Below are 26975 nucleotides of genomic sequence, written 5' to 3'. Positions count from 1 at the left end.
CTACAGTCTGCCGTGTGCTGCGGGGTGGTGAGAGCTACAGAGTCAGCCGTGTGCTGCGGGGTGGTGAGGGCTACAGTCTGCCGTGTGCTGCGGGGTGGTGAGGGCTACAGTCTGCCGTGTGCTGCGGGGTGGTGAGGGCTACAGAGTCGGCCGTGTGCTGCGGGGTGGTGAGGGCTACAGAGTCTGCCGTGTGCTGCGGGGTGGTGAGGGCTACAGTCTGCCCTGTGCTGCGGGGTGGTGAGGGCTACAGTCTGCCGTGTGCTGCGGGGTGGTGAGGGCTACAGAGTCGGCCGTGTGCTGCGGGGTGGTGAGGGCTACAGTCTGCCGTGTGCTGCGGGGTGGTGAGGGCTACAGTCGGCCGTGTGCTGCGGGGTGGTGAGGGCTACAGTCTGCCGTGTGCTGCGGGGTGGTGAGGGCTACAGAGTCTGCCGTGTGCTGCGGGGTGGTGAGGGCTACAGTCTGCCGTGTGCTGCGGGGTGGTGAGAGCTACAGTCTGCCGTGTGCTGCGGGGTGGTGAGAGCTACAGTCTGCCGTGTGCTGCGGGGTGGTGAGAGCTACAGTCTGCCGTGTGCTGCGGGGTGGTGAGAGCTACAGAGTCAGCCGTGTGCTGCGGGGTGGTGAGAGCTACAGTCTACAGTCTGCCGTGTGTTGCGGGATGGTGAGGGCTACAGTCTGCCGTGTGCTGCGGGGTGGTGAGGGCTACAGAGTCTGCCCTGTGCTGCGGAGTGGTGAGGGCTACAGTCTGCCCTGTGCTGCGGGGTGATGAGGGCTACAGTCTGCCCTGTGCTGCGGAGTGGTGAGGGCTACAGTCTGCCATGTGCAGCGGGGTGGTGAGGGCTACAGTCTGCCGTGTGCTGCGGGGTGGTGAGGGCTACAGAGTCAGCCGTGTGCTGCGGAGTGGTGAGGGCTACAGAGTCTGCCGTGTGCTGCGGAGTGGTGTGGGCTACAGAGTCTGCCCTGTGCTGCGGAGTGGTGAGGGCTACAGAGTCTGCCGTGTGCTGCGGAGTGGTGAGGGCTACAGAGTCAGCCGTGTGCTGCGGAGTGGTGAGGGCTAGAGTCAGCCGTGTGCTGCGGGGTGGTGAGGGCTACAGTCTGCCGTGTGCTGCGGGGTGGTGAGGGCTACAGTCTGCCGTGTGCTGCGGGGTGGTGAGGGCTACAGAGTCTGCCCTGTGCTGCGGAGTGGTGAGGGCTACAGTCTGCCCTGTGCTGCGGAGTGGTGAGGGCTACAGTCTGCCCTGTGCTGCGGAGTGGTGAGGGCTACAGAGTCGGCCGTGTGCTGCGGAGTGGTGAGGGCTACAGAGTCGGCCGTGTGCTGCGGGGTGGTGAGGGCTACAGTCTGCCCTGTTCTGCGGAGTGGTGAGAGCTACAGAGTCGGCCGTGTGCTGCGGGGTGGTGAGGGCTACAGAGTCTCGTGTGCTGCGGGGTGGTGAGGGCTACAGTCTGCCGTGTGCTGCGGAGTGGTGAGGGCTACAGTCTGCCGTGTGCTGCGGGGTGGTGAGGGCTACAGTCTGCCGTGTGCTGCGGGGTGGTGAGAGCTACAGTCTGCCGTGTGCTGCGGGGTGGTGAGGGCTACAGTCTGCCGTGTGCTGCGGGGTGGTGAGGGCTACAGAGTCAGCCGTGTGCTGCGGGGTGGTGAGGGCTACAGTCTGCCCTGTGCTGCGGGGTGGTGAGGGCTACAGTCTGCCCTGTGCTGCGGGGTGGTGAGGGCTACAGTCTGCCGTGTGCTGCGGAGTGGTGAGGGCTACAGAGTCTGCCGTGTGCTGCGGAGTGGTGAGGGCTACAGAGTCTGCCGTGTGCTGCGGAGTGGGGAGGGCTACAGAGTCAGCCGTGTGCTGCGGAGTGGTGAGGGCTAGAGTCAGCCGTGTGCTGCGGGGTGGTGAGGGCTACAGTCTGCCGTGTGCTGCGGGGTGGTGAGGGCTACAGTCTGCCCTGTGCTGCGGGGTGGTGAGGGCTACAGAGTCTGCCCTGTGCTGCGGGGTGGTGAGGGCTACAGTCTGCCCTGTGCTGCGGAGTGGTGAGGGCTACAGTCTGCCCTGTGCTGCGGAGTGGTGAGGGCTACAGTCTGCCGTGTGCTGCGGAGTGGTGAGGGCTACAGAGTCTGCCGTGTGCTGCGGAGTGGTGAGGGCTACAGAGTCTTCCGTGTGCTGCGGAGTGGTGAGGGCTACAGAGTCAGCCGTGTGCTGCGGAGTGGTGAGGGCTAGAGTCAGCTGTGTGCTGCGGGGTGGTGAGGGCTACAGTCTGCCGTGTGCTGCGGAGTGGTGAGAGCTACAGAGTCGGCCGTGTGCTGCGGGGTGGTGAGGGCTACAGTCTGCCCTGTGCTGCGGAGTGGTGAGAGCTACAGAGTCGGCCGTGTGCTGCGGGGTGGTGAGGGCTACAGAGTCTGCCGTGTGCTGCGGGGTGGTGAGGGCTACAGTCTGCCCTGTGCTGCAGAGTGGTGAGGGCTACAGTCTGCCCTGTGCTGCGGAGTTGTGAGAGCTACAGAGTCGGCCGTGTGCTGCGGGGTGGTGAGGGCTACAGAGTCTGCCGTGTGCTGCGGGGTGGTGAGGGCTACAGTCTGCCCTGTGCTGCGGAGTGGTGAGAGCTACAGAGTCGGCCGTGTGCTGCGGGGTGGTGAGGGCTACAGAGTCTGCCGTGTGCTGCGGGGTGGTGAGGGCTACAGAGTCTGCCGTGTGCTGCGGAGTGGTGAGGGCTACAGAGTCTGCCTGTGCTGCGGAGTGGTGAGAGCTACAGCCTGCCGTGTGCTGCGGAGCCAGACCCAGTCTGACGGAGCTACAGAGTCTGCTGTATGCTGTGGAGTGGTGGGAGGTGTGGTCCCTGAATCTGGCAAGAGAGAGCAGTCATTGGATGTCATATTAGACTTGGACATTTATCCACTCTAAGCTTTTAAGCAAGCCTGACTTGATCCAATTTAAAAATGAGAAAGAGAACTCTGGCTGTTGCATAAAGTGTTTTTCTTTTCCTTTTTAAATTATAGTTATTGATTTTAGTAGGGGGGGAGAGAGAGAAAGAAATAGAGAGAGAAAGAGAGAGAGGTACGATGATCTGTCCCTGCATGTGCCCCAACCAGGATCGAACCAGCAACCTCTCTGTGCTTCAGGACAGTGCTCTAACTAACTGAGCCATCCAATCAGGGCTTAAAGTGGTGTTTTGCAACCACCAGTCCATGAATTGGTCTGCCAGAAATTTCATGCTGGTCTGTGAAAGAGTTAATCACCCTGATGTTGTATGGAGATTATAGACCTAATAATCTTAGGTGAATTAATTTATGCTCAGGATCATTTCTGCATTAGTGGTCCCCGGAATAATTCTCCTATTTTCACTGGTCCCCAAATGTAAAAAGGTTGAAAACCAATTGCATTAAGGACAGACTTTCCAACAATCCAAGTAAAAAATGACAAGATCTTCATGTTAAGAGCTGGTTGGTTCAGTGGTAGAGCAGCGGCTCGGCATGTGGATGTCCCGGGTTTGATTCCCGACTAGGGAACACAGGAGAAGTGCCCATCTGCTTCTCTACTCTCCCCCTCTTGCTTCCCTCTCTATCTCTCTCTTCTCCTCCCCTCCTGCAGCAATGGCTCTAGTGGAGCAAGTTGGCCCCTAGCGCTGAAGATGTCTCCATGGCCTCTGCCTCAAGAGCTAAAAAATGGTTCTGGTTACAATGGAGCAAGGGATCCAGATGGGCAGAGCATCGCCCCCTAGTGGCCTTTCTGGGTGGATCCCTGTTGGGGCACATGTGGAAGTCTGTCTCTGCCTCACCTTGTCTCACTAAATTAAAAAAAAATAAAGAGAGCTGGTAAGGAATGGAGGACCTGAGGGTGAGTAAGGAAAGCAGAAATCCCAGGACCTGGGAGGACTCAAAGATTATTTCAGTTTTTTGGGCTTGGGCAACAAGCTGAGTGGTGGTCCCACGAGCTGTGACATGGAACATTGGCAAAGAAGTATGGCTCAGAGGGAAGAAGGTAACTTCAATTTTAGACAACCCGAGTTTGAAGTGTGTCACCTCTGGAATGTCTGAGCGAAAACATCCAGTATGCAGTTAAATCAATGGGTTTGGAGCTCAAATGTAAGATTTCAGCTTAGGTGGCAATGAGGGCTGCGATAAAAGGAACAAACAGCTGCAAAGAGAATAGAGAGTGAAAAGAGCAGAGACCTAGGAAAGAATCCTGGGGCACCACATTTAAAAGAATCAGGTGAAGAAATATGCCTGCCACCCTGGCTGACTGGCTCAGTGGTGGACCGCTGGCCCAGTGTGTGGATGTCCGAGTTCAGTTACCCAATCAGGGCACACAGGAAAAGCGACCATCTGCTTCTCCCCCCCTACCCCCCCCTCTTCTCTCTTCTCCTCTTCTCCTCCCACAGCCATGGCTTGATTGGTTCAAGCACATCAGCACCGGGTGCTGAAGATGGCTCCGCAGAGCCTTTGCCTCAGGTGCTAAAAATAGGTTGGGTGCGAGCATAGCCCCAGATAGACAGAGCCTCGGCACCAGATGGGGGTCGCTGGGTGAATCCCAGTTAGGGCCCATGCAGGAGCCTGTCTCTTTATGTCCTCTCCTCTCAATTGGAAAAGAAGAAAAATTTAAAAAAAGGAATGAGCCTGCCTACAAAGCTGAGAAGGAATAGCAAGAGAGACGGGACTAAAACCAGCCAGACCAGTGGTAGAAAAGCCAAAGGCAGAAAGAACTTCAGGAAGGAGACATCAAAGAAGGGTATCAAAAGGTGAGATTACAAAAAAAGAAAGATGGGAGTTAGAGGCCACGCTGTAATTGGTCATGAGTGTGTGTTTGTTGACCCTGGAAGGAGGCACTACAGTGGTGTTGGGGTCAGAAGCCAATAAACACAGAGCAGTTTTCTCCTTTCTGTCAGTCAAACTTCTTGACAGGGCAGAGGCTGGTGGGGAGGAGGGGGTAAGGGTGAGTTTCTTTAGGCTGCGAATATTTGCATGCGGCACAGGGAGGAGACAGCAGAGGAGTGCAGAGAGTGAAGGCGCAGGTAACAGGTGGTCAGGATGGAGCAAGGCGCGGGGGAGGGAGCTAGAAGAACAGGCAGAGGCACACCTCCTCCTCCACAGATGCAGAGTGAAGCTGGCGGAGGGAAGGGTAGAGAAAGCCATGAAGGCACCCACTGGAGAGACAAGCATGCCTTGCTCCAGCCCCAGGAGCTCCAGGGGTCCCTGTCCATGACGGGGATTGAGTCTGCCCCTCTGGAACCAGGCAGCCCAGATAGACAGTCTGTGTTTTGCCCCAGGCTGGGTTTCCACCATGAGCAGTGCGAGCAGGTACTGTGGCTCTCAAAGGTCGTCCGACAGCCTTCCCAGCCCACATGCCTCCCCTCACTTGCTTATTAAGGCCTGACATTTCCTGAAAAGAGACTCAGTCCTGGTAAAGGGCACCACATGGCCATCTAAAATGTGAGGCTTTATCAGACATCATGCATACAGACCAGACACTTATACTTGGCACACTGCTCCTTTTAAGCAGAGTAAACTGCTTTCAGAAAATTCATCTTCTCCGGAAGCTTCTTAGATTCTGATTTAAGAAGTATGTCAATGACTATTAATATCCTGTTAGCAAAACAAACTTTGCACTTGACAGTGAATGAAGAGCCTAAAGTTCATCAGTACATGTACAATGACTGTTGCCTGATCCCATCTGGTCTTGATCATGGGCAGGAGGGTAAAGAACACACTGGACACCAGACAGAATAGCAGGAGTCTGATGAAGACAGTGAGGCAGAGGACAGAAACAAATGCCACAGTGGGAAGAAGGCCCCAGCTCAGGCCCCCTCCGGGATAGCTGGCTGTAGCTGCCGGGAATGCGCACTTGGAGCAGTGAGACCGTTGGCCTTGCTGGGCCTCTGGGCCTTCTTCCCGGCCCAGTTTTACCAAGACCGCCTGGCCACAGCTCCCCGGGGAAGGCAGAAAGGGACTGACAGGTGAAACTGGCCAGTGGCTGAGTCCTGCTGCTCCTGGTCTCAGCACCTGCGGCTCACTCCCTTGTGGAGGCTCCAGGATAAGGTTTCTACACCCCCGGGGCTGGCTGGGCGGAGCTGGGCTGGGTTGGCTGAGAGATACCTGAAGGGCTTGCTGTCGGGGTCAGTGTCCTTGAAGCCCATCTCCTCCAGCTTGCAGCGGCGGTACAGCTCGTAGTGCCGGCTGTGCGTCTGCTCCCTGAGGTCCTCCATGTTGACCCGAATCAGCATCTCCCGCAGCTTCACAAAGTCGCAGTGGGCCTCGTTTTCAACTGAAGAGCAGGGTTAGGGGATTGAAAGGATATCGAAAGGAACACCAGAAAGAGCAGAAATGGTGAAACGAGAGGCAAAATGTCTTGCAGCCACATCGCCTTTCGATTTGTATATAGAACCTGCAAATTTGCCTTTTGGGTTTTTTTTTTAATCGATATGGAAAATGAAAAGTTACAAGAATGACAGTAATACCAAAAAAACAAAGAAAAAAACCACACAGCAATACCATTAAAAAAATCCACGAAAACATTTAGTAACATCTCAACCCCAATTCACCAATTAGACATCCCGGGAGTGTTTGCCCCCATCGCTTTTAGGACAACGGGACACGCATATTCAGCCACCTGTTTGGTGAGTATTTGTGGAATCTCAGTTCCCAGTTTTGTATGAGGCACTGAGAATTCAGAAATGAAGCCATGGAGTCTTGCCTTCAGAAGTTTAGTGGAAGAATAGATTAAAAATAGACAAATACAACATGATGCAAAAATTACAGAAAGAAAAGTATATAACCGAGGTGCAATGAAAACCCAGAAGAGGGAAGCCCAAGACCTCATGGGAGACTGAACATTCTACCAGAGAGGTAACTGCTAAGATGACTCTTGAAGGAAGACAGGAATTTATCAGGCAGAGGAAGGAATAGTTTTTACCAGGTCTCAGTGAAGTGGGGCAGGTTATATAGCTAGGAAGTTGTAGGGTTAGGATTGTAATCTAGGTCATCTAAACCAGAGGCAAAGGTCATAACTAGCTGTCAACTCCTAGTTGTGGCACCTTAGTTGTTCATTGATTGCTTCTAATTCGTGCCTTGACCGGGGGGAGGGGCTCCAGCTAAGCCAGTGACCCCTTGCTCAAGCCAGTGGCCTTGGGCTTCAAGTCAGTGACCTTTGGGCTCAAGTACATATGTTTTTTAGGAGAGCTTTCTATATTAGAGACAAAGAGAGCCTGCTCATGGCAAGCCCAAGCTGAAAGAGTCGAGACTGGGAACAAGTTAAGGACTGGTCACACAGTGGCTGGTGTCAAGCAGAGACAGACAGAAGGAGCGCCCTTCTCCCTGTCTCCCGGAGACTCACTCACCCTGCACCGTGCCCCAAGGGTACTGCCGGCCCCTCACCATCTTGTCGCCTATCATGACTTCTTCTGTGCTGCCAACGACAGCAAAAGGCAGGTGGGCCTGAAACGGAAGGCAAACAAAGCCTCAGCCTCCAGGAGAAAGGCAGAGCTCCCACAGTATACAGCTGCTGCTCATCTCCTGGGCCTCAGGCCCTCGCGCTGCAGTGTCCCTCCAGGTTGTCAACATCAAGAGGCATTTCTTAAACTCCCTAGCTGCTGGAGATAAGAAGCTCAGTCCAGGCTTCAGCTGTTCAGAGATTCACAATAAAAGGTAACGATGAACAGCCGAATGCATAGGGAACAAAGATAGAAAATCAGATTAATAAGCAGACTCACAGAGTAGCTAGCTCTTCAGTGTTCACAGCTGCTGAGGGCACGAGCCTTTGGAAGGTGGGTGAGTGGGATGAGGAAGGCTGTGTGGGGATCGAGAGGCTAACGAACAGGCGTACTGGGCCTTGCCCCCGCCCCATGGTGTGAGAGCCCCAAGAACAGGTGTGGACTGAAAGCACACTGCCGACTGAGGTGTGCGGTCCTGTTCTCGTCCTTCCCTGGAGGGGAGCTCACACTGAACTCCTGAGCCTACAGGTCAAGTCCGTAAGCACTGATCCACATATCATGACTGTGCTGGGTTCTGTTTTAGGTGCTGTAAGGGAGACAAAAGCAATACAAGACATACTCCCTCCTCACCCTCTAAGAGCTTACAATCTTGTTGGGGAAGCTCAATTTATATCCCCCAGACTGTATACGACGGAGTATGACCAAGGGCTCAAATATATGTTCTGGTGCACTGTACACAGTAGGTGCTTCATAAATACTGCTTGAATGGCAGTGGCAAGGTCATAGAAACAGGAGAGAGGAAAGAAAGACCAGGTATAAATGGGCCTGAGCTTGGTGCTTACGGGGGTAATCAGGGCTGAGGCCTGGCTCATGAAGGCTGTGTGGGTCAGAGAAAAGGCAGCTGCCCCCAGTTCACGGTATGGGGCCTGGGAAAGTGCCTTTCGGCAGGGAGCTGGCCAGGTCATAAGTACTGAGTGACCATGGGCCAAATGGAACTGCTGAATAAATATAGTTTACAAACCAGGTGATACTGGGCCGGGCTTTACCCAAAAGGACTTTACAAGCACAAGTAAAAAGTCCACTGGAGCTTTCTTAGCCTGCCTGGCAAAACAGGCTTCAATCGCAGGTATTTTCATCCATTGCCTCAATATTCCATTCTAAAAGTATTTACGGAGCTCCTGCTAGACATTAAAAAGAATACAACATTGAACAAGGTCGGCGCCTGCGCACAGAGAGTGCACAGTCTGGTAAGGGAGAGGCATGCCAACAACGATAATACAGTAGGGTCAAGATTATAAACAGAGGCTCAAGGGCTGAAGGAACACAGAGCAGGTAACTTCATGGGAAGTCAAAGCGGGCTTCACAGAGTGGGCAGCAGCATTTATACTAACAGTATTGTAGCTATAGAACTAATATTAGCAGAAGCAATTCACTTCACTCTCTCTACTCCATACCAGGTGTTCTATATTGCATTATCTCATTGGCTATTCATAACAATGTTTGAGGTAGGTATTTTTATTATTCCATTTTACAGAAGAGAAAACTGAGGTTCGGAAGGCTAAGTGACCTACCAGCAGCACACAGTAGTAAGGGGCAGAGTAAGAGGTGGAATACAGGTCTCTCTGACTTAAAAGGCCAGGGTGGACTGGTTGTGCAAAGTCAGGTTATAAGAGGCACTTCAATTCTGGGAAATCCACCACAAATGTGTTTTGTTTGTTTAATCTGTGCACTGATCTCACAACCAATCCTTCCTCTCCATTCTCTTCTAACTGCACCCCAAGAATGTTGTTCAGAGTGAAAAACACAGGACTTCATCAGGAGCTCAGCTCCAGGGCCTCTGCTAATGTCCCCAGGTGCTTGGCCATCTAGCAAAGAGGTGCTCAGAATATCATCTTGGTTCACCCCTCCCCCTCCTCTGACCATCCCTGAAAGAGGGACACAGGAAAGAGGGAAAGAGAAGGTTATGGATGTGGAAGGTGGGGAAGGGGTAGAGGTAAGAAATGTTTCATCAGTCCTAGAAGGGGGATGAATGATCAAGAGGGTCGTTGGGCTTGTGACACATGCGGCATTAGGGGGACAGTGAAATCTCAAAAACTCTGCCCAGTGGTCAGAGATCTCTGAGCTCTGCCATCTAGCTTTGCTGAAGGTCATCTGGGCACAATTCGTTCCTACTCAGGGACCTAAGACATGTCGGGGGCCTCCAATTCACCCTCAAACACTTTCCGGTCCAATGTTGCCCTTCCTGCAGAGACCACAAAGCTTTGGCCACATGACACAAAAAAGCCAGGGGCAGCAATGGCAAAGGGCTGGATGAAGGGCCAGACTGAGGGAGGAGGTGAGAAAGAGAAACTGCATTGCATCATTCTCATATGTCCTGGGCTCTCAACTGAATGTGATGGAGGAAGAGGCTGTGTGAAGTGGGAGGTATTTCTCTCAGCTCAAGAGAAACGAAGAAAAAAAAGAGAAAGCATAAAAAATATCAGTATTCCCTTAGGCCTATTATTTTTATCTCCAAAGGACATTGTTAGGCTGGCCTGTGGTGGTGCAGTGGATACAGCATCAACCTGAAATGCTGAGGTTGCTGGTTCGGAACCCCGGGCTTGCCCAGTTCAAGGCAGATATGAGAAGCAATTATTATGTGTTGATGCTTCCCGCTCCTCCCCCATCACTTTTATCTCTCTCTCTCTTTCTCCTCTCTCTAAAGCCAATAATAAAATCTTTTTAAAAAAGACGTTGTTAGAACGACAGGGTTACTTGCTTTCCCTCTTCCTGAAAACTGCTGTCATGTTATCCCCTTATTCCAAATCACACAGCCCAGGCAGTTCCAGAGGGCTCCAGAGACCTCCCACGGCCCACTCCCGTGCAACTGGCATCAAAGTCTGTTCTGATAAGTATGTGCAAGGATATAATCTCCCAATGCTCCCCGGCAGATTTCACTGGATTCTCACAACAGTCCTACAGGGCAGTTATTATCAATATCAACCCCATTCATAATGTGGGAGAGTTGGCATACAGAAAGATTAAATGAGTTTCCCTGGTCCTTAACTCTTGTGCCCAAATCTTCCCAGGGAGTACCAAGGACACCGTGCTTGAGATGCCAACCTCCTCCAGTCACCCAGGACGGCCTGTACCCTGCCTCCTGGCTTAATGGCATTTGCTGCAATCCTGCTAACCATGAACTGCAAGCAATCTTGGGGACAGGCTCTGGCCCTCCTTCTGCTGCTCTTTAGAGACTGATGACTATGACAACCAGAATGGAGTCAAGAGCAGAGAGAAGGTACCCTCTGCCATCATACCTTGAGGGGTGACACTGGTATGTGTGGGCCCAGGGAGGGAACTCTGAGAGATGCAAGGCAGTGCAGCAGCATGCAGCAGCAGACTCCTCAGGGGAGTCTGTGCAACTCTCTCACCCGGAAGACCTCTGATGAGGCACTCCCAGAGGTCACATGCCCCAGCCTCAGAAACTACAGATAGCTTCTAGCTTCATCTTGTGAGTCTAATGCCAGATTCACTACCTTTCCTGTCTCATGTCTACCTTAAATTCCTCTTGGTGCTTTTCAAAGTGTTTGATGATCTGCCCTGGCTGGATAGCTCTGGTGGTTAGAGCAACAGCCCAAAGTGCAGAAGTTGCCGGTTCGATCCCTGGTCAGGGCACATACAGGAACAAATTGATGTTCTTGTCTCTTTCTTTCTCCCTTCCTCTCCGACTAAAATCAATCAATAAAATTTTTTTAAAAAACTTAAAATAAAGAAATAAAGAAATAAAGTGATGATCCAAGTGGCATGAATTATTCTATTCTGGTTCCGCTACATCCATTATACTTAGGGAGGGTAGATAAACGTTCCCCTCAGCCCAGTGAAATCGAGACTGTCGGGCCCCTCTCTTCTCACCTGACAATATCCCATGTGGGTGTGGCTTTCTCTCAAGGCTGAACAGTGTCTCCCAGGCGTGCTGCTGGTTATGCTTGCCCCATCTCAGGCTCCTACTGGTGACTGAATAAGAGAATGGCAAGATTCTCTCAAGTCAACCCTAGGTGATTCCCACAAAAGCATGTGCCAACAAGGGAAATGGCACTGCTGCCTCAGAAGAAGGGACAGGCTTGTGCCTGTGGGTCTCCTTGTGGCCCTATCAGTCACCTATGTGATCGAATGCCTTTAGGGGGTCAAACTCAAGACCTCACAGGAAGTCAATCAAGTGAGCCAAGTAGAGTAATTGGACCTATTGCCTGGTCCCTAGTCATGGTTTGAGCCGCTCAAACAACAACATTTAATTTGAACAACACAGCAATTTTTAGTATTAAAGTCTACAGCATTGAGAGTTATGGGTTGAGAGTTATGCCACAGATCTCTCACTCCCTCGACTTGCCCGTTCAATTTGAAATCAGGGTTTTCAGAGCTACCCATTCGTCAAGGGGGAAGTTGAGACCTCATTATTTTCATTTCCTGCCATGAAAATCCTTAGTGGTGAGTGGCGGGAGGGTTGTACAGTCTTCTCCACTTAGGCAAGAGGTTTCTTCCACTCTTCTAATCCAGTTCCCATGATAAGCGGCTGGGGTGACTGAGGCTGTGGGGCTGGAGTCAAATCCAGAATTGAAATACCAGCACCCATTCCTCCTACCACCCAAGCCCAGATCTCTGATGATGCAGCTTCATAGACCATGGCTTGTCCAAAGACCCTGTGGACTTCTGACACAGTTGTGACGGTGGCGGACAGGTGAAGGAACCCTGTATGTGCATTTTATAACGGCGACTCCCTATCCTGTCCACCACTGCAACACATATAACACGTAGCACTGGCATGCATGCCCCTGGAGTCCAGGCCCACTAACCGGAGGCCAACCCTCTCTTTCCCACTCAGAAAATCATGGTGGAATGCCAGGGAATGAATGATGAGTGATGTTTTTTTTATAAGGATAACTAACCCTTAATCCACTAAACTACCAGTTATGAAAAAAAAAAAAAGAATCACGATGTCATGTACAGCATAACAAAATAATCAATATTATATTAATAACTTTGTATGGTCAGATGGTTACTAGACTTATGGAGGTGATCACGTCATAAGGAATATATATGTCGAATCACTATGTATGTTGTACATGTGAAACTACCGTATTTCTTCATGTATAAGACGCACCTTCTTTCAAAAAATTTGGGGTCTAAATACTGGGTGCGTCTTATACAGTGGTTGTAGTTTTTTACTTGCATTTCCTGCTTGTTTGAGCTTGCTGAAGAGTTGTATGAATTTTATGATGCATAAACATTGAATTCAATAATTTTATGTAATACAATTGTTTTCAAATTTTGGGCCCCAAAATTAAGGTGTGTCTTATACAAGGGAGCGTCTTATACATGGGGAAATACGGTAATATACTTGAATTTTGAAAATGGAAAAATACTTAAGTTTTTCAAAGTGAAATACTGGCAAACTTCGGACTACTGTAGGACCAGACCCCAAATCCTTTCACAGCCCAAACAGTGTGGTGAGAACTGCTGCTTCCGAGCACAGGACGTTTCCAACCCTGAGTTTGTGCCTGCCCTCGGTCCAAACAGGAGGACGGAGCTGAGCTGAGAGCACAGGCCAGAATGACTGTCGATCCTGACCCACAAAGCAGGGAGATGTAGTGCTGCGTGCCACCTGGAGATTTCTGAGAACTCTCATCCCCTCGCCACCCTCAGCAAAGCAAACTGCAAGCCTGAACGTTGCCTGGTGACTTAGGGAATTCAAGTTTGAAACTATCCCTGCGGCCCTATATTCTGAGGTGACAGGCGCCTCCAGACATCAGTGCCAGTGACACCAAATAATGCTTCTCTCTAGGGTCCCATTTTTCTGCAGGCTACAACCCTTTCAGCTTTTCTCATTGTAACAGAGCCTGGTTTCCATTTAAACATTCTGGCTTCTTGAGAGAATAAACACTAATCTTTTTTTAATTTACGACTGGTCATAGGTATAACTTCACCTAGCATAATACATATTGCTGTCCTCTTGGGCCAGATTTGTCAAAGAGGATGAGGGGCTTCTAGTAGCAAATATATCTCGGATGTACTGATAGGCAGGAGGTCAGGCGAGACCGTGACTGGCTGCCTCACTACGCTGATTGGTCTGCCGCTTCACAGAGGTGGCGGCTGCTGCTGTAATGATAACTTACGGGGCAGCGGCAGCAGGAAAGTTTCTAAAAATTGCTTTTATTACAAGGCTTTCCTGAGTTTGGCGATATCCAGGCATTATGTCATTAGGAAAAAACGGATGCCTTTCAGTAGAAAAAAAGAAATCTGTTCCCAAAGCAGAGGCTTTCTGAAAGCTTCTAGCTGTCTCCTTGAATCATAACATTGAAGATTTCACAGCAACAGCATCAACACATTGGAAAGAAGCAAGAGGAGAGGTTTGAGTCCTTGCCTTCTTCATCACATTCCAGTGGGAGGGAGTGTGGGATGAGCGGCAAGATGGCAAGTCGTTTTTTGTTTTTTGTTTTTGATTCATTCACACTTAATAAACCAAAGCATAACCCTTAAACTTAAAAAAAAATAACATTCCTCTAGTCATCAGAAAAATTGGAGGCCATATATCATTTTTTCTCCCAGAGGCAGAGGGCTTGATTATCTAAGTACAGATTATACTTGAGTGTCCAAAGCCAGCCAACTTTGTTCAGCCTTTCCTTCTTTCACTGCATCAATTGCCGTGGCATTGTTTTGGTCAGAGACAGAGAATGTTGGCATTCTCAGCAGTCCCCTGGGGGCTGCCTGGCATAGACCAGAGCCGCATCAGAGAGGAGGGTGGAAGGACAGGTCTGAATCCCTCCACCTGACGCCAGACTCTTCCTGGAGTCAGCTTTTCCCTCTTTCAGTCTTTGGCTATTAAATCTCTGCGCCCCTGAGGCTTTGAAGCAGCCACCACTAGAAAACAGGAGCTGCTTCGTTCTAGATGGTCTCTCCCCAACACCTGAGACTCAGATAACCAAGAATCGATTACACTAAAATGGGTGGTGAAGATGTCTGACAGCTGTTTCGTCAAAGAAGAAGAAGAAGAAGAACAACAACAACAACCACAACAACGACAACGACAAGAAAGGGCAAACGGCCAGCACACGGAATCCCTGTGCTCCCCCCACTCACGTTCATGGTTCCGTTGATCTCTGCCACTGACTCGTCATCTGTAGGAAACTGGTAGATCTGGACTCCATTGCTGACAAGCTCGCTGGTGATTTTGATTTTGAACTTTGCTAGCTCATTCTTAGAAATGGAATCTGCTTTGGCAATGATGGGAATTATGTTCACCTAAGGAAGGGAGGAGCAGAGTGGGAACATGATTGGCAATCTACAACTACAATAGCAGCACAGCTCAGGACTTTCACCAGCGGCCAGAGGGGCAGCTCAACCCAGCACTCTAGGAGTGGCCACCTCTGTAGCCAAATCATAATATAATCAATGACAATGAGTGCTTACCAAGTGCTGGGCACTGAAGTAAGTGCTTCACACAGACTAACACAATCCTGACAGTAACCCTCCCAACAGGCATCATTACCACTATTTTACCAATGAGAAACTGAGGCATAAAGAGGTTAAATAATTTGTCCAAGGCCACAGAGCAGGTAAGTAGCAGAACTGGGATCCAAATCCAAGTTTAGCTTTATGTCCAACCCCACAGTCTTAACCATGAGCCGTCTACCAGCTCACATCCAAATTGATGAGCTGTGTGATATCTCTGTGTGTGTGTGTGTGTGTGTGTGTGTGTGTGTGTGTGTGTGTGTGATATCTTAATACCAAGGTCACTGCTCTGGTGATTTCAAGTAGAAAGATGACAGTTGGAAATCTGTGGTTGACAAGGGGAAAGATAGCCACTCCTTGCTAACAGTAAACTGTTCCAACCCATCCAGTGCATGCTAGCCCCAGCCAGCATGACAGAGACCCACAGGGCATGGCAGGACGGGGAGGCCACACGGAGCTCAGTGAACATGCACACCTGGACCTCCCTCTGGCAGCAAGCCCTGAGGAATCAGCCCAGTTAGATGAAGACCCTCTCAGTTACCAATTTGATCTCAGACATATTAAAAAAGAGCTATGCTGCCCAAGTCTCATAATTTCTGAATGAAGAAAGCAAGCATAGTCCTGGCTGGGAAGCTCAGTTGGTTAGAATATCAATCTGATACGCCAGGATTGCAGGTTCAATCCACGGTCAAGACACATACAAAAATAACCAATGAATGCAGAAATAACTGGAACAACAAATCAATGTTTCTCTCTCTCTGAAATAAATAAATAAAATTTTAAATAAAAAAAAGTAAGATGCCTGACCAGGCGTGGCACAGTGGATAGAGTGTCGGACTGGGACGTGGAAGACCCAGGTTCGAGACCCCAAGGTCACCAGCTTGAGTGCGGTCTCATCTGGTTTGAGCAAAGCTCACCAGGTTGAGCCCAAGGTCACTGGCTCAAGCAAGGGTCACTAGGTCTGCTGTAGTCCCCCCCCCATCAAGGCACATATGAGAAAGCAATCAATGAACAACTAAGGTGTCTCAACGAAGAATTGATGCTTCTCATCTCTCTCCTTTCCTGTCTGTCTGTCCCTATCTGTCCCTCTGTCTGACTCTGTCACAAAAGAAAAAAAAGGAAGAAAAAAAGTCTGCTCAGGCAGTGACGCAGTGGATACAGCGTCAGCCTAGGATGCTGAGGACCAAGGTTCAAAACCCTGAGGTCACCAGCCTGAGCGCATGGTCACCGGCTTGAGCGTGGGATCCTAGATGTGATCCCATGGTCCCTGGCTTGGGCAAGGGGTCACTCACTCTGCTGTAGCCCCCCGGTCAAGACACATATGAGAAAGCAATCAATGAACAACTAAGGTGCCGCAACAAAGAATTGATGCTTCTCATCTCTTTCCCCTCCTGTCTGTCTGTTCCTCTCTTTCTCTCTCTCGCTAAAAAAAACAAACAAAAAAACAAACCAAAAAATAAGCATAAATGCCTAATTTCAAACAGCAACTTCTGCCCCCAACTTCAAACCATCTGAACCTTGATCCTTAAAATTCCTCCAGAAACGAACAAGGCTTTTACTGGCAGATGATAAACTTGAAATGCACATGGTTTAGTGGACAGAGCACCCCTAAGCTCAGGTTCACAGAGAGAGCACAGTCACTCCTGCCAGCAGCTCCCCTGGGGCGCGGACAGTGCTGCGGCCCTGAAAAGAGATCTGAAAGGGGGTTCTGGGAGCTGTAGGCTTGGAAGGCAAATTTTGCCTCCTTTGTACTTGCCTCAGGAGAGCCTCTAAAGACTGATATCACTCAGGGTTTCAGGTGCCAGGGCAAGGTCTGTGGAGGCGCCTTTTTTGAAATCTTTTTTGGGAGGGTTGGGGGTTCCCCCAAAGCCCTTGCCAAGGGGGAACGGCAGGCAGAGACAATTCTCCTCATTGCTTTTCATCGTGTCTCCATCGGCGCGTTATAAACATATGCCAAAGGCTGCTTACTTAACCTGCCCACTCACCAGGCCACCAGCCGTGAGGCGCTCTGCCGCCCTATGAGGGGCGTGCAGGGTGTGGCGACATTTCCAGAGCAGTCCGTTAGTCATGGGCAGTGAGCTCATGGCTGTGAAAAATGAAAAATTGCTTCTATTTTGATTATAGCTGAAATTCAGCTTTTATAGCGGAAGTGCTACTAAATAACTGCACATACAGGGTGGGGCAAAAGGAGATTTTACAGTTCATTTGGAAAATAATACAATAATTAATAAATAATAAATAACAAACTGTGCTTCTCATACTCATAATTGCCTACCTAGCTTTGCCCCACCCTATAAATTAGTTTAGTAAAACAAAACAAAACAAAGAAACAAACAAACAAAGAAACCCTGGCGTCAGAGAGAGTTCAGTCTGGACCCCGACCCATTACAAGCTGTCTAACACTGAGCAAGATTTTTGACTCTCTGTGCCTCTGTTTCCTCGTGTGTACAATGGAAATACTAACAGTATCCACCACACTGCGTAATTATAAAGATAAGATAAAATAACACATATAAAATGCTCATCACAGTGCCAGGCACCTATTAAATATTAGGGGAAAATGTTCTAGTAATTAGGTTTTTCTAAAGAATTTCATGGTTAATTCTTTTGTACAGCACATAATCCTTAAAATGAAGAGTCGCTATCTAATTTATATCTGGAGTGGGATTTGCATTTTTCCTTTTCTTTTAAAGCAGGACATGCTTGATCCCTGCAGCTATCTCGCTCAGGTAGGGAGGCAACAGAATATGGTGCCAGAGATCTAAATTCCAATCTAGACCCTACCAATACCCAGATAAGTGACAATGGGTAAGTCACTTAACCTCTCAGAGCCTCAATGTTCTCCTCTGTAAAATGGGGGATAACGACAGTGTTTGCTCATAGGGTTGTGAGGATTCAATGAGATGCTCCATGAAGTTATTAGCATAGTTGTGGCCCATGAGAGTGTAACAAATGTTAGCTGCAATTATAAAAAAATCAATATTGATACTAAGAATGGTAACTTTTGGCTCTGGCCAGCTGCTTCAGTGGTAGAGTTGAACCCAGCATGTGGATGTCCCAGGTTAGATTCCCAGTCAGGGCACTCAGAAGTGACCATTTGCTTCTCCACCTCTCCTCTTCCTCCCTTCTTTCCCCTCCCGCAGCTATGGCTCAATTGGTTCCAGTGTCAGCCCCAGACACTGAGGACAGCTCTGTGGAGACTCCACCCCAAGTGCTAAAAATAGCTCCATTGTGAGCATGGCCCCAGACGGGCAGAGCATTGGCCTCAGACAGGGGTTGCTGGGTGGATCCCAGTCAGGGCGCATGTGGGAGTTTATCTCTCTATCTCCCCTCCTTTCACTTGGAAAAGAAGAAGAAAAGAATAATAATTTTATAGTCAATTTTTCAAGTTTAATTTTAGTTCAGCCAAGTTAACATGGGGACAAAGAAAAAACACCTTTCGATTGCCAAAGCCTGAGTCCCTAAACCAGGTCAGCCATCTTGTTTGCATGCACGCTTATGCTCCAGAGGGTCAGGGCAGAAAGATGGCTCAGGGCAAACCTATGCCTTGTGCTGGGAAAACACAGTATTTGGCACTGGTTCTGGATCAATAGAAACATCATTATGGAGGGAGAGAGGATGGAAGAGAGGATAACGAGGCCATAAAACTTCTTCTGCAACCTGGCTTCTACTTTGTGTGAGAGAACAGTAAGAGTGATATGGCTTGCCCAGCCTCCCCCCTGCCTTCTCCCACACCTCCATACCTTACTATCCAGCTTCTTCATCGTCATTAGGTCCAGAGACTTCAGGGAATGGCCCGTGGGGGCAATGAAATACAAGCAGACATGGATGCGGGTGTCATGATAGTCGTGCAGGGCCCTGCGGATCTTCAGCTCCTCCTGCAGGTAGGCTTCGAATTTGTCATCGATGAATTCCACAATGGGCTTGTAGCTAAAGGGGAGAGTAGGAAAACGGTTCAATCATTTCAAAAATGGGGAATTTGGTACAGTCCCTTGTAGAAGTTGAAAATGTCCTTGGTAATCTGACTCTTCCTACCTAGCTGGATTTCTCATCTCTCATCAGTGGGCCAATCCCATTAGATTGGTTACCTCCTTGGTCCCCACAGGAGCCAAACTTATGCCCATCTGTGCGCCTTCCCTCTGGAATGTCCATTTCTCTCTTTTCATCCTAATCTTGCCCTCCCAGACCTCAGGGCTCAGCCGAATGCCCATCTCCTCCATACAGCCTTCCCCAATTATGCCCGAAATCCTTTCTGTGCTGGGCACCCAGTGGTGGCCAGGTCCTCTCCTTGACCCCGCTCCTGGGAAATCTGGTCAGAATGCTCTGGGTCCTACCCAGTCTTGCCAGGTTCAGTGGTGCTACCCACTTGGCTCCCCTAAGGTCCAGATATTTTTCCAGTTCTCATGTCCTCCAAGATTGTGACTTTAAAATCAAAGCACTTTGGCAAAATTTGACAAAGATACTTCCCCCACCACAGCCTTTATTGACATATACACACACCCAAGCTCACTGAGTCTCTACACACAGCCCCATTTGCAACTCTCAGGTCTCTTCAGGACTTCTTGATTGATTGATATGAGATGGAGAGACAGAAACATTGGTCTGTTTCTGTATGTGCTCAGACTGGGGATTGAACCAGTAACCTTTGCATATTAGGTCACTGCTCTAAGCAACTGCTATCTGACCAGGACTCTGCAGGACTTCTTAAACAACAGTCAATCAGTTCTGGGCTCCTCCCTGTCCTGGAAGCTTCTCTCTCTGCCCAGGGCCATTCCTGCGGACCCGGCAGCCTCTTTCTGCCCTCCCCAGGTCAGCTTCACTTCAGCCCTGCCTCTGTTCTGAGCTCTCCGTCTGCTGTCTCTGCATCTGGGGCTTTCTCCCTTCGGGCTGGCCTGGCAGTGAATTTCCAGGTCCCACTGCCAAAGGGAACATGATCAAAGGGGGAGCGGGACCCAGCCAGTGCCTCCTGCCTGCAGGAACCCCTAATCTGAGCTTTTTAAAAAGATCCCCTTTTAGAGAAGGGAAAATAGCTTTTTAAAAAAAGAATCACAGAGTCCTGGATTCCGGGAGCTACATAGAGAGGAAAGGTCCAGGCACAGGGTACTTCTGGAGCCCAAGGCCAAAATTTAAAAATACGCTTCTCTCTTTCTTCTATTGATCCCTCTGAGCCCATCATTGCTCTGAAGGTAATTACATCAAAAAATCTTTGGGTTGCAGGGGTCCTTGGAAGATTCCTGAAGAACTGGGAGTAAGGGTGGGGTGTGCATCCCTTAGACTTACCTAATTAATTTTTGGATGATTGGCTGGTTCGAATTCCCTAATCATGGCGCTGCTTATTTTTTTCTCCATTACATAACTTTTTTTTTTACTTCAGTAACTTGCTTTCCAAAAAGGATCAAAGAAAAGTGTACATTTTTAGCTTTCTTCTTCCCAAATCTCCAGTGGGGGGCCTATCTTTGTGCTGCTGCTTCTGGCTCTTAGGGTCTCTGGGGAGGTGTATGAGTCAGACCAGCCAACCAGCCAATCAGCTGATAGGATTTGGTTCATCTAATCCGAAATAGGTGACTGACTCATCTTTGTCTCTTCAGTGTCCAGCATGGAATCTGGAATATAGTAAGGGTTCCACCTCCGTTCCTAATGTCTCATCATCCTACTCCACTCTGCTGTGCTCACTGGACTCCAGTCTGAGGTAAATAAAAGCCCGTACTTCCATAGGCAATCTCTTCCCAAAATGCTTTCTTCCACTAAGTGACAGCTGTCCCCTGTTCATAGGTGTTGCTTCTCCCATATCCTTCTCAACTGGAAATTGCTACTTCCTTCACAACCAAGTTCCATGAGGGTGAAGGGTAGACAGGGAGCTTTCTTCCAGCTAGTTATTCCCTGGTTTACTATGATCTCTTCCATCTCCTACAAAACCCAGCTCCAACACACCCTGCCCCTCGCCATTATTACCCCTCCCCATTATTACTGTATATCTTTTACTTTTTAGGAAGCAGTTCTTAGACTGGGACCCACAGACCTCTAAGGGGTCACTGGATAGAATTCATAGTATCTATGAATTTGTGGGGTTTTCTTGTTTTTTTTTTGTATTTTTCTGAAGCTGGAAACGGGGAGAGACAGTCAGACAGACCCCCGCATGCGCCCGACTGGGATCCACCCGGCACACACACCAGGGGGCGACGCTCTGCCCACCAGGGGGCGACGCTCTGCCCTTCCGGGGTGTCGCTCTGTCGCGACCAGAGCCACTCTAGCGCCTGGGGCAGAGGCCAAGGAGCCATCCCCAGCGCCCGGGCCATCTTTGCTCCAATGGAGCCTCGCTGCGGGAGGGGAAGAGAGAGACAGAGAGAAAGGAGAGGGGGAGGGGTGGAGAAGTAGATGGGCGCTTCTCCTGTGTGCCCTGGCCGGGAATCGAACCCGGGACTTCTGCACGCCAGGCCGACGCTCTACCACTGAGCCAACCGGCCAGGGCCAGTATGTATGAATTTGGACAGGAAAAACAAGCACACCTTTTTCAATAAGCGTTAACTAAAGTTTAGCATTTTCTTGAGGTACCAATGTAGGTAACAATCTCCAGTAATTTCAGCTGTACCTGCGATTTCATAACCAAAAGAAATCACTGATATTTGTTTCCTATTACAGTTTTAGCAAATATCGCAAAACGGCATATCTACTCATCAAACTTCTAAATTATAATAGTTGTTTATTAGATCAGCTTACAGATATTTTTATTTCAGGAATTAATAGAGAAGTACATGAATTGCTAAATCACAATCTTAATATATTTCAGTATATGTATTTTTGGTATAATTGGTGTATTTTAGGCATTTAAAAATGTTATTCTGAGAATGAGGTCAGAGGACTCTGTAGGTTGTTAAAGGGCTCAAAGGCACAAAACAACCACTGTTCTGGACGTTACTTCTTATTCAGCTCAGTTAGCAATATTTAGTATGAAGACAATAAAATAGGATAATAGGATAAAACGTGACTCAGAGTTCAGCTTCTTTAAATATAGTGATCAGGGAAGTATGTGACATTTGTGCTGCAAAGATGAGAATGACAGAGCCAAGGAGAAGCTGGGATGAGAGCAATGCAGGCAGAGGAACAACAGAGGTCACGGGGCCCTGAGGCAGGTTTGAACAATAGGAAGAGGGCAAGGGAGCTAGGAGTTAGTGAAAACACTTCTCAAGAACAATAAACTATTCACAATAGCCAAAAGGTGAGAACAACCCAAATGCCCATCAACTGATGACTGGATAAACCAAATGCGGACTATTCATGCAATGGACTCTTACTCAGCCATTTAAAGGAAGAAAGAAAATTCTGATATGCGTTGCTTCACGGATGAACCTTGTAAATAGCATGATGAGTGAAAGAAGTCAGTCACAAAAGGACAAACATTGCCTGGCCTGTGGTGGCAGACTGGACAGAGCGTTGACCTGAAATGCCGAGGTGCTGGTTCAAGGCCCTGGGCTTGCTTAATCAAGGCATATACGTACAATGAACAATCAATGGACAACTAAAAAAGTGAAGCAACTATGAGTTGATAGTTCTCATTCCCCACCCCCCATCCACTCTCTCTCCTCTCTGTGGAAATTATTTTTATTATTAATTTTAATGGGGTGACATTGATAAATCAGGGTACATTATGTTCAGAGAGAACATCTCCAGGTTATTTTGACATTTGAATATGTTACATGCCCATCACCCAAAGTCAAATTGTCTTCCGTCACCTTCTATCTGGTTTTCTTTGTGCACCTACCTCTCCCTCTACTCCCCCCGACTCCATAACCACCACACTCCTGTCCATGTCTCTTGAGTCTCATTTTTATGTCCCACCTATGTATGGAATCATATAGTTCTTAGGACAAATACTGCATGATTCCATTTATCTGAGGTCCTAGAATACTCAAATTCATAGAGACAAAAAATAGAATAAGGGTTACTGTGGCTAAGGGGAAGAGAAAATGGGGAGTTTCTATTTAATGGATTTCCTTTTGGGGTGATGAGACTATTTTGAAACTAGACAGAAGTTGGTGGTTGCATAACATTGTGAATGTTATTAAATGCCACTGGATTGTTCACTTTAAAATGGTTAATTTTATGTTATGAGAGTTTCACCTCAATGAAAACAAGAGTAATAAGAGATGAAGCCAGTGACGCAGCAGAGGAGAGATGACGTGGGGTCTTGTGGGTAGGGTACAGTACAGGGTTATTATTATTATTATTTTTTGCTGTGAATGGGGTCTTCTGTTCCATAATGTTTTATAATTGGTTATTGTTCATTGATAAAATGTCTATGGCTATCTGCATGTTTATTTTGATATTGGCTACTGACTGAGTTCATTAGAATTGTTCTTAGTTGATTACCTTGGGTTTGCTAAACAAGCACATTATAGAAAAACAATAATTTTATCTCTCAGTGAACACTTCAGTGTTCATCTTTCTTGAAAATGTGGATCAGTCCCTCCTTGAAACACTCTCCTCTGGCTTCACTGCCACCGTCATGTTCTACCTCTTCCCTCTCACTCGCCTTTCCTTAAATTCTTGGCCTGTTTCTGAAGTTCCATTCTGAACCATCTTCTGTTGTCCTTCTACTCATTACATACATACTGTCTCCGGGTGGTCTCACTTCCTCCCATGGCCTAACTTACCACCATCTTCCTAACCCACTTAGTAGACACCTGGAACTCATCCTCCTATCCCTCCTCCCCCATGTGCCAGCTTTCTGCTAACAGAGCCATCGGAGGCTCCATGTTGGACACCTACAAGACCTGGTCACAGATATTGTACTTGAACACCAACCACCATCTCAGGAACCAAAGTCAGATCTATTGGAACAATGCCAAAAGTGACAACAACTACTTCACTCTATCACCATCGTTCCAGTCACTTCCTCCTCCCTCTCCAGTCATCTCTATTCTGCTCTATTTTTCATGGACTTATCCTCTTCTACCTGTCTTCAAAACATGCCCACTGTGCCCTCTGACACCCCTGAACCATGATAAAATTGCCTGCATGTTTGCCACTCAATGTATGAGAGTATAGCTCTTGGACTAGTAGCCCAAGTATCATCCAAGAGCTTGTCGGAAATGCAGAATCTGCAGTGCCCAGCCCAGACCTACAAGATCAAAATCTGCATCTTATTAGGAGGCTCCAAGACTTGGAGGCAACATTCAAGTTTGAGAAGTGTTACGAATTTCTTAATGGTTCGGGCTCGTGAGGCAAAAGACACACCAGATTCAGATAACTGGGCAGAGGGCTGAAAAACTTAGGAGGAATCAGCCCAGAGAAAATTGCCACTGCATAGTTATTGAGTTCCAAAAGCTCAGCAGATAAAACTAGAAAGTTACACAAGCCTTTTTTCCCATCCGTTTCATCCCCAACCCTGCACGTCTACTGTTTCTTTCATGAACAAGGACAGGAGAAGAGTCAGAGTCCCAGAGCTTATCAATCACAGAGGACATCTGGTTCTTGGAGGCATTCCTCCAAAAATCCTGCGTACTTGCATTCAAGTAACCCAGGCCAGAGTCTCTCCATGGCTAATATACTCCAAGATCTCTTGTCTCCAAGTAACCCTTGCTCTGCAGTTAACTGCTGTTTATATTGGTGCGGGGTCGTCTCCTACAGAGAAGTACTGGCCTATATCATCTGCTTCTTTACAGAACGTGCCTACCTCTTTGCCTTAATGGAAATCTTTCTTCACTGAGAATACCACAACCCTGAGGACGTCAATACCTGGAAGCCCCTTCAGTGCGGGTGTCTCATTCTCCCACAATCGGTGTGCCTTGGTGTCAGTGGGGTGGGCACAAAGGCTCGGAACCACTTTTAATTTTTTTTTTAATTTTTTTTCTTTTTTTATTTTTATTAATTTTTAGAGAGGAGAGAGAGTGAGTGAGAGAGAGAGAGAAGGGGGAGGGAGGAGCAGGAAGCATCAACTCCCATATGTGCCTTGACCAGGCAAGCCCAGGGTTTTGAACCGGCGACCTTAGTGTTCCAGGTCGACGTTTTATCCACTGCGCCACCACAGGTCAGGCTCGGAACCACTTTTAAATTATTACTCCTTTTCCTCAGTATGAAGCCATTTCTTCATCTGAGACCTCTTTCATCCTCTTCTGGTGGCATCTGACCCACAGCCTTTCTCCCCAGTCTGGGTGACCGCACTTTCAACAACCCATCAACCTTCGGCCTCTACTCCTTGACTGTCTCAACCTCACAACCTTCAGCTCCCTCTCCTTCCACCACCTCCACACCTTACCACTAGGCAGACCAGTTTCACCCAAGACAATCTCTCTCCCACGCTCCACTAACTGACCACAATCTCACATTTTCCAGCTCTGTTTTGCCTTCAAACTTCCTAAACCTGATCTTTCCCCCATTGAGTCCTCTGGTACCTTGACTTCTTTATCTCAGAGGACATAAGCCTCTTCCTGGCCTCAGCTCCTTCTCAGCTCAGGCTCAACTCCAAAATTGATTACCTGAACCACTTTTTTTTTTTTTTTACCAACACCCTCATTTCCATTGCACCCCGGCCTTCTAGACTCCTTGCCTAGCAAAACTGCTGTGCTGAATGAATAAACTTTAGGATCGGCTCTCTCCGCTCCTACACCACTGCTGAAGTTGGCTAGAAGCAATTGCAAAACTATGAGTCTTGGCACCACTACAAATTCATGGCCTTCAACCTCATATGGCTTTTAGAGCAAGGGTTGGGAACCTATGGCTCGCGAGCCAGATGTGGCTCTTTTGATGGCTGCATCTGGCTCACAGACAAATCTTTAAAAAAAAAAATAACGTTAAAAATATAAAACAGGCCCTGGCCGGTTGGCTCAGCGGCAGAGCGTCGGCCTGGCGTGCGGGGGACCCGGGTTCGATTCCCAGCCAGGGCACATAGGAGAAGCGCCCATTTGCTTCTCCACCCCCCACCCCCCTACTTCCTCTCTGTCTCTCTCTTCCCCTCCTGCAGCCAAGGCTCCATTGGAGCAAAGATGGCCCAGGCGCTGGGGATGGCTCCTTGGCCTCTGCCCCAGGCGCTAGAGTGGCTCTGGTCACGGCAGAGCGACGCCCCGGAGGGGCAGAGTGTTGCCCCTGGTGGGCGTGCCGGGTGGATCCCGGTTGGGCGCATGCGGGAGTCTGTCTGACCGTCTCTCCCCGTTTCCAGCTTCAGAAAAATACAAAAAAAAAACCCAAACATTCTCATGCATTACAATCCATTCATTTCCTACCACTCATGTTCATGGTTGCGGGTGGCTGGAGCCAATCACAACTGTCCTCCGGGACAACACCAAATTTTTATTGGATAATGCGTTTGTACACCAGTCGTTGTATGGCTCGCATGGAATTACATTTTAAAATATATGGCGTTCATGGCTCTCTCAGCCAAAAAGTTTCCCAACCCCTGGGTTAGAGCAACATGCCAATCCCTTTACTTGGCTTTGATTGGCTCCCTTCCCTTTGCCTTCATTGGCCATTCCAAACTTTTACCACTTTCTTCAAGCTCCAAACCTTATTCATAATCTCTTCAGTCTCACAAGAGGCTTTTTACCTATTTTACCAACAAAATTGAGGCCAGTAGATTCACATTACCCCAACTCCCTGCTTTACTCCTTCCCTCTAAAAATGAACGAACATTTCCTGGTTTCTCTCTAGTCTCTGAGAATACAGTCCTTCATCCTGTCAAGGGCCAGTCACCCCTGTGACCTTGATGTCATCTTTTCAGGTTCTTAGAACCTTGATTTATCTATCAGCTCCTCACTTCTTATTGACTCCTTTTCAACTTATAAACATACTTAAGTCTTCTCTCATCTCAAAAACAAACAAAAAACAAAACAAAAAAAAATCTTTCTTTAACCTGATCCTCTTCACTCACACATTTCTCCCCAAATACTCCTCGATGTTGTTTTTTACTTTAACAGCCAAGTTTGTCTTCTACACCTACCATAGGGCCTGGCTTATAATAGATGCTCAATAAATAGTTAATGGATGGATGCAGATGTTTTTCAAAAGAATAAGCTATTCTTTTTAAAAATGTACTTCTCATTCACTGCTGACACATTATTGATGTTTTCTACCTTTACCAGCATTCTACTTAACAC

The 26975-nt window shown here is 48.5% G+C and overlaps 1 protein-coding gene across 4 annotated transcripts in view; it reads right to left on the bottom strand.

Moving 5' to 3' along the window:
* The window catches only part of SEPTIN6 (septin 6), an 80757-nt gene that overhangs the window by 18642 nt on the left and 35140 nt on the right, over positions 1 to 26975 (bottom strand). For all 4 annotated transcript variants that reach the window (XM_066249693.1, XM_066249697.1, XM_066249696.1 and 1 more), the window contains 4 exons: positions 18630 to 18816; positions 14515 to 14676; positions 7309 to 7405; positions 6068 to 6236 (listed from right to left, as the gene is read on the bottom strand). In XM_066249693.1, coding sequence (XP_066105790.1) covers positions 6068 to 6236; positions 7309 to 7405; positions 14515 to 14676; positions 18630 to 18816 — 615 coding nt within the window. The remainder of the gene's footprint in view (positions 1 to 6067; positions 6237 to 7308; positions 7406 to 14514; positions 14677 to 18629; positions 18817 to 26975) is intronic.

The sequence above is a fragment of the Saccopteryx bilineata genome, chromosome X (assembly GCF_036850765.1).
Source record: "Saccopteryx bilineata isolate mSacBil1 chromosome X, mSacBil1_pri_phased_curated, whole genome shotgun sequence".
NCBI lineage: Eukaryota > Metazoa > Chordata > Mammalia > Chiroptera > Emballonuridae > Saccopteryx > Saccopteryx bilineata.
This window is presented reverse-complemented; position numbering and strand designations above follow the sequence as displayed.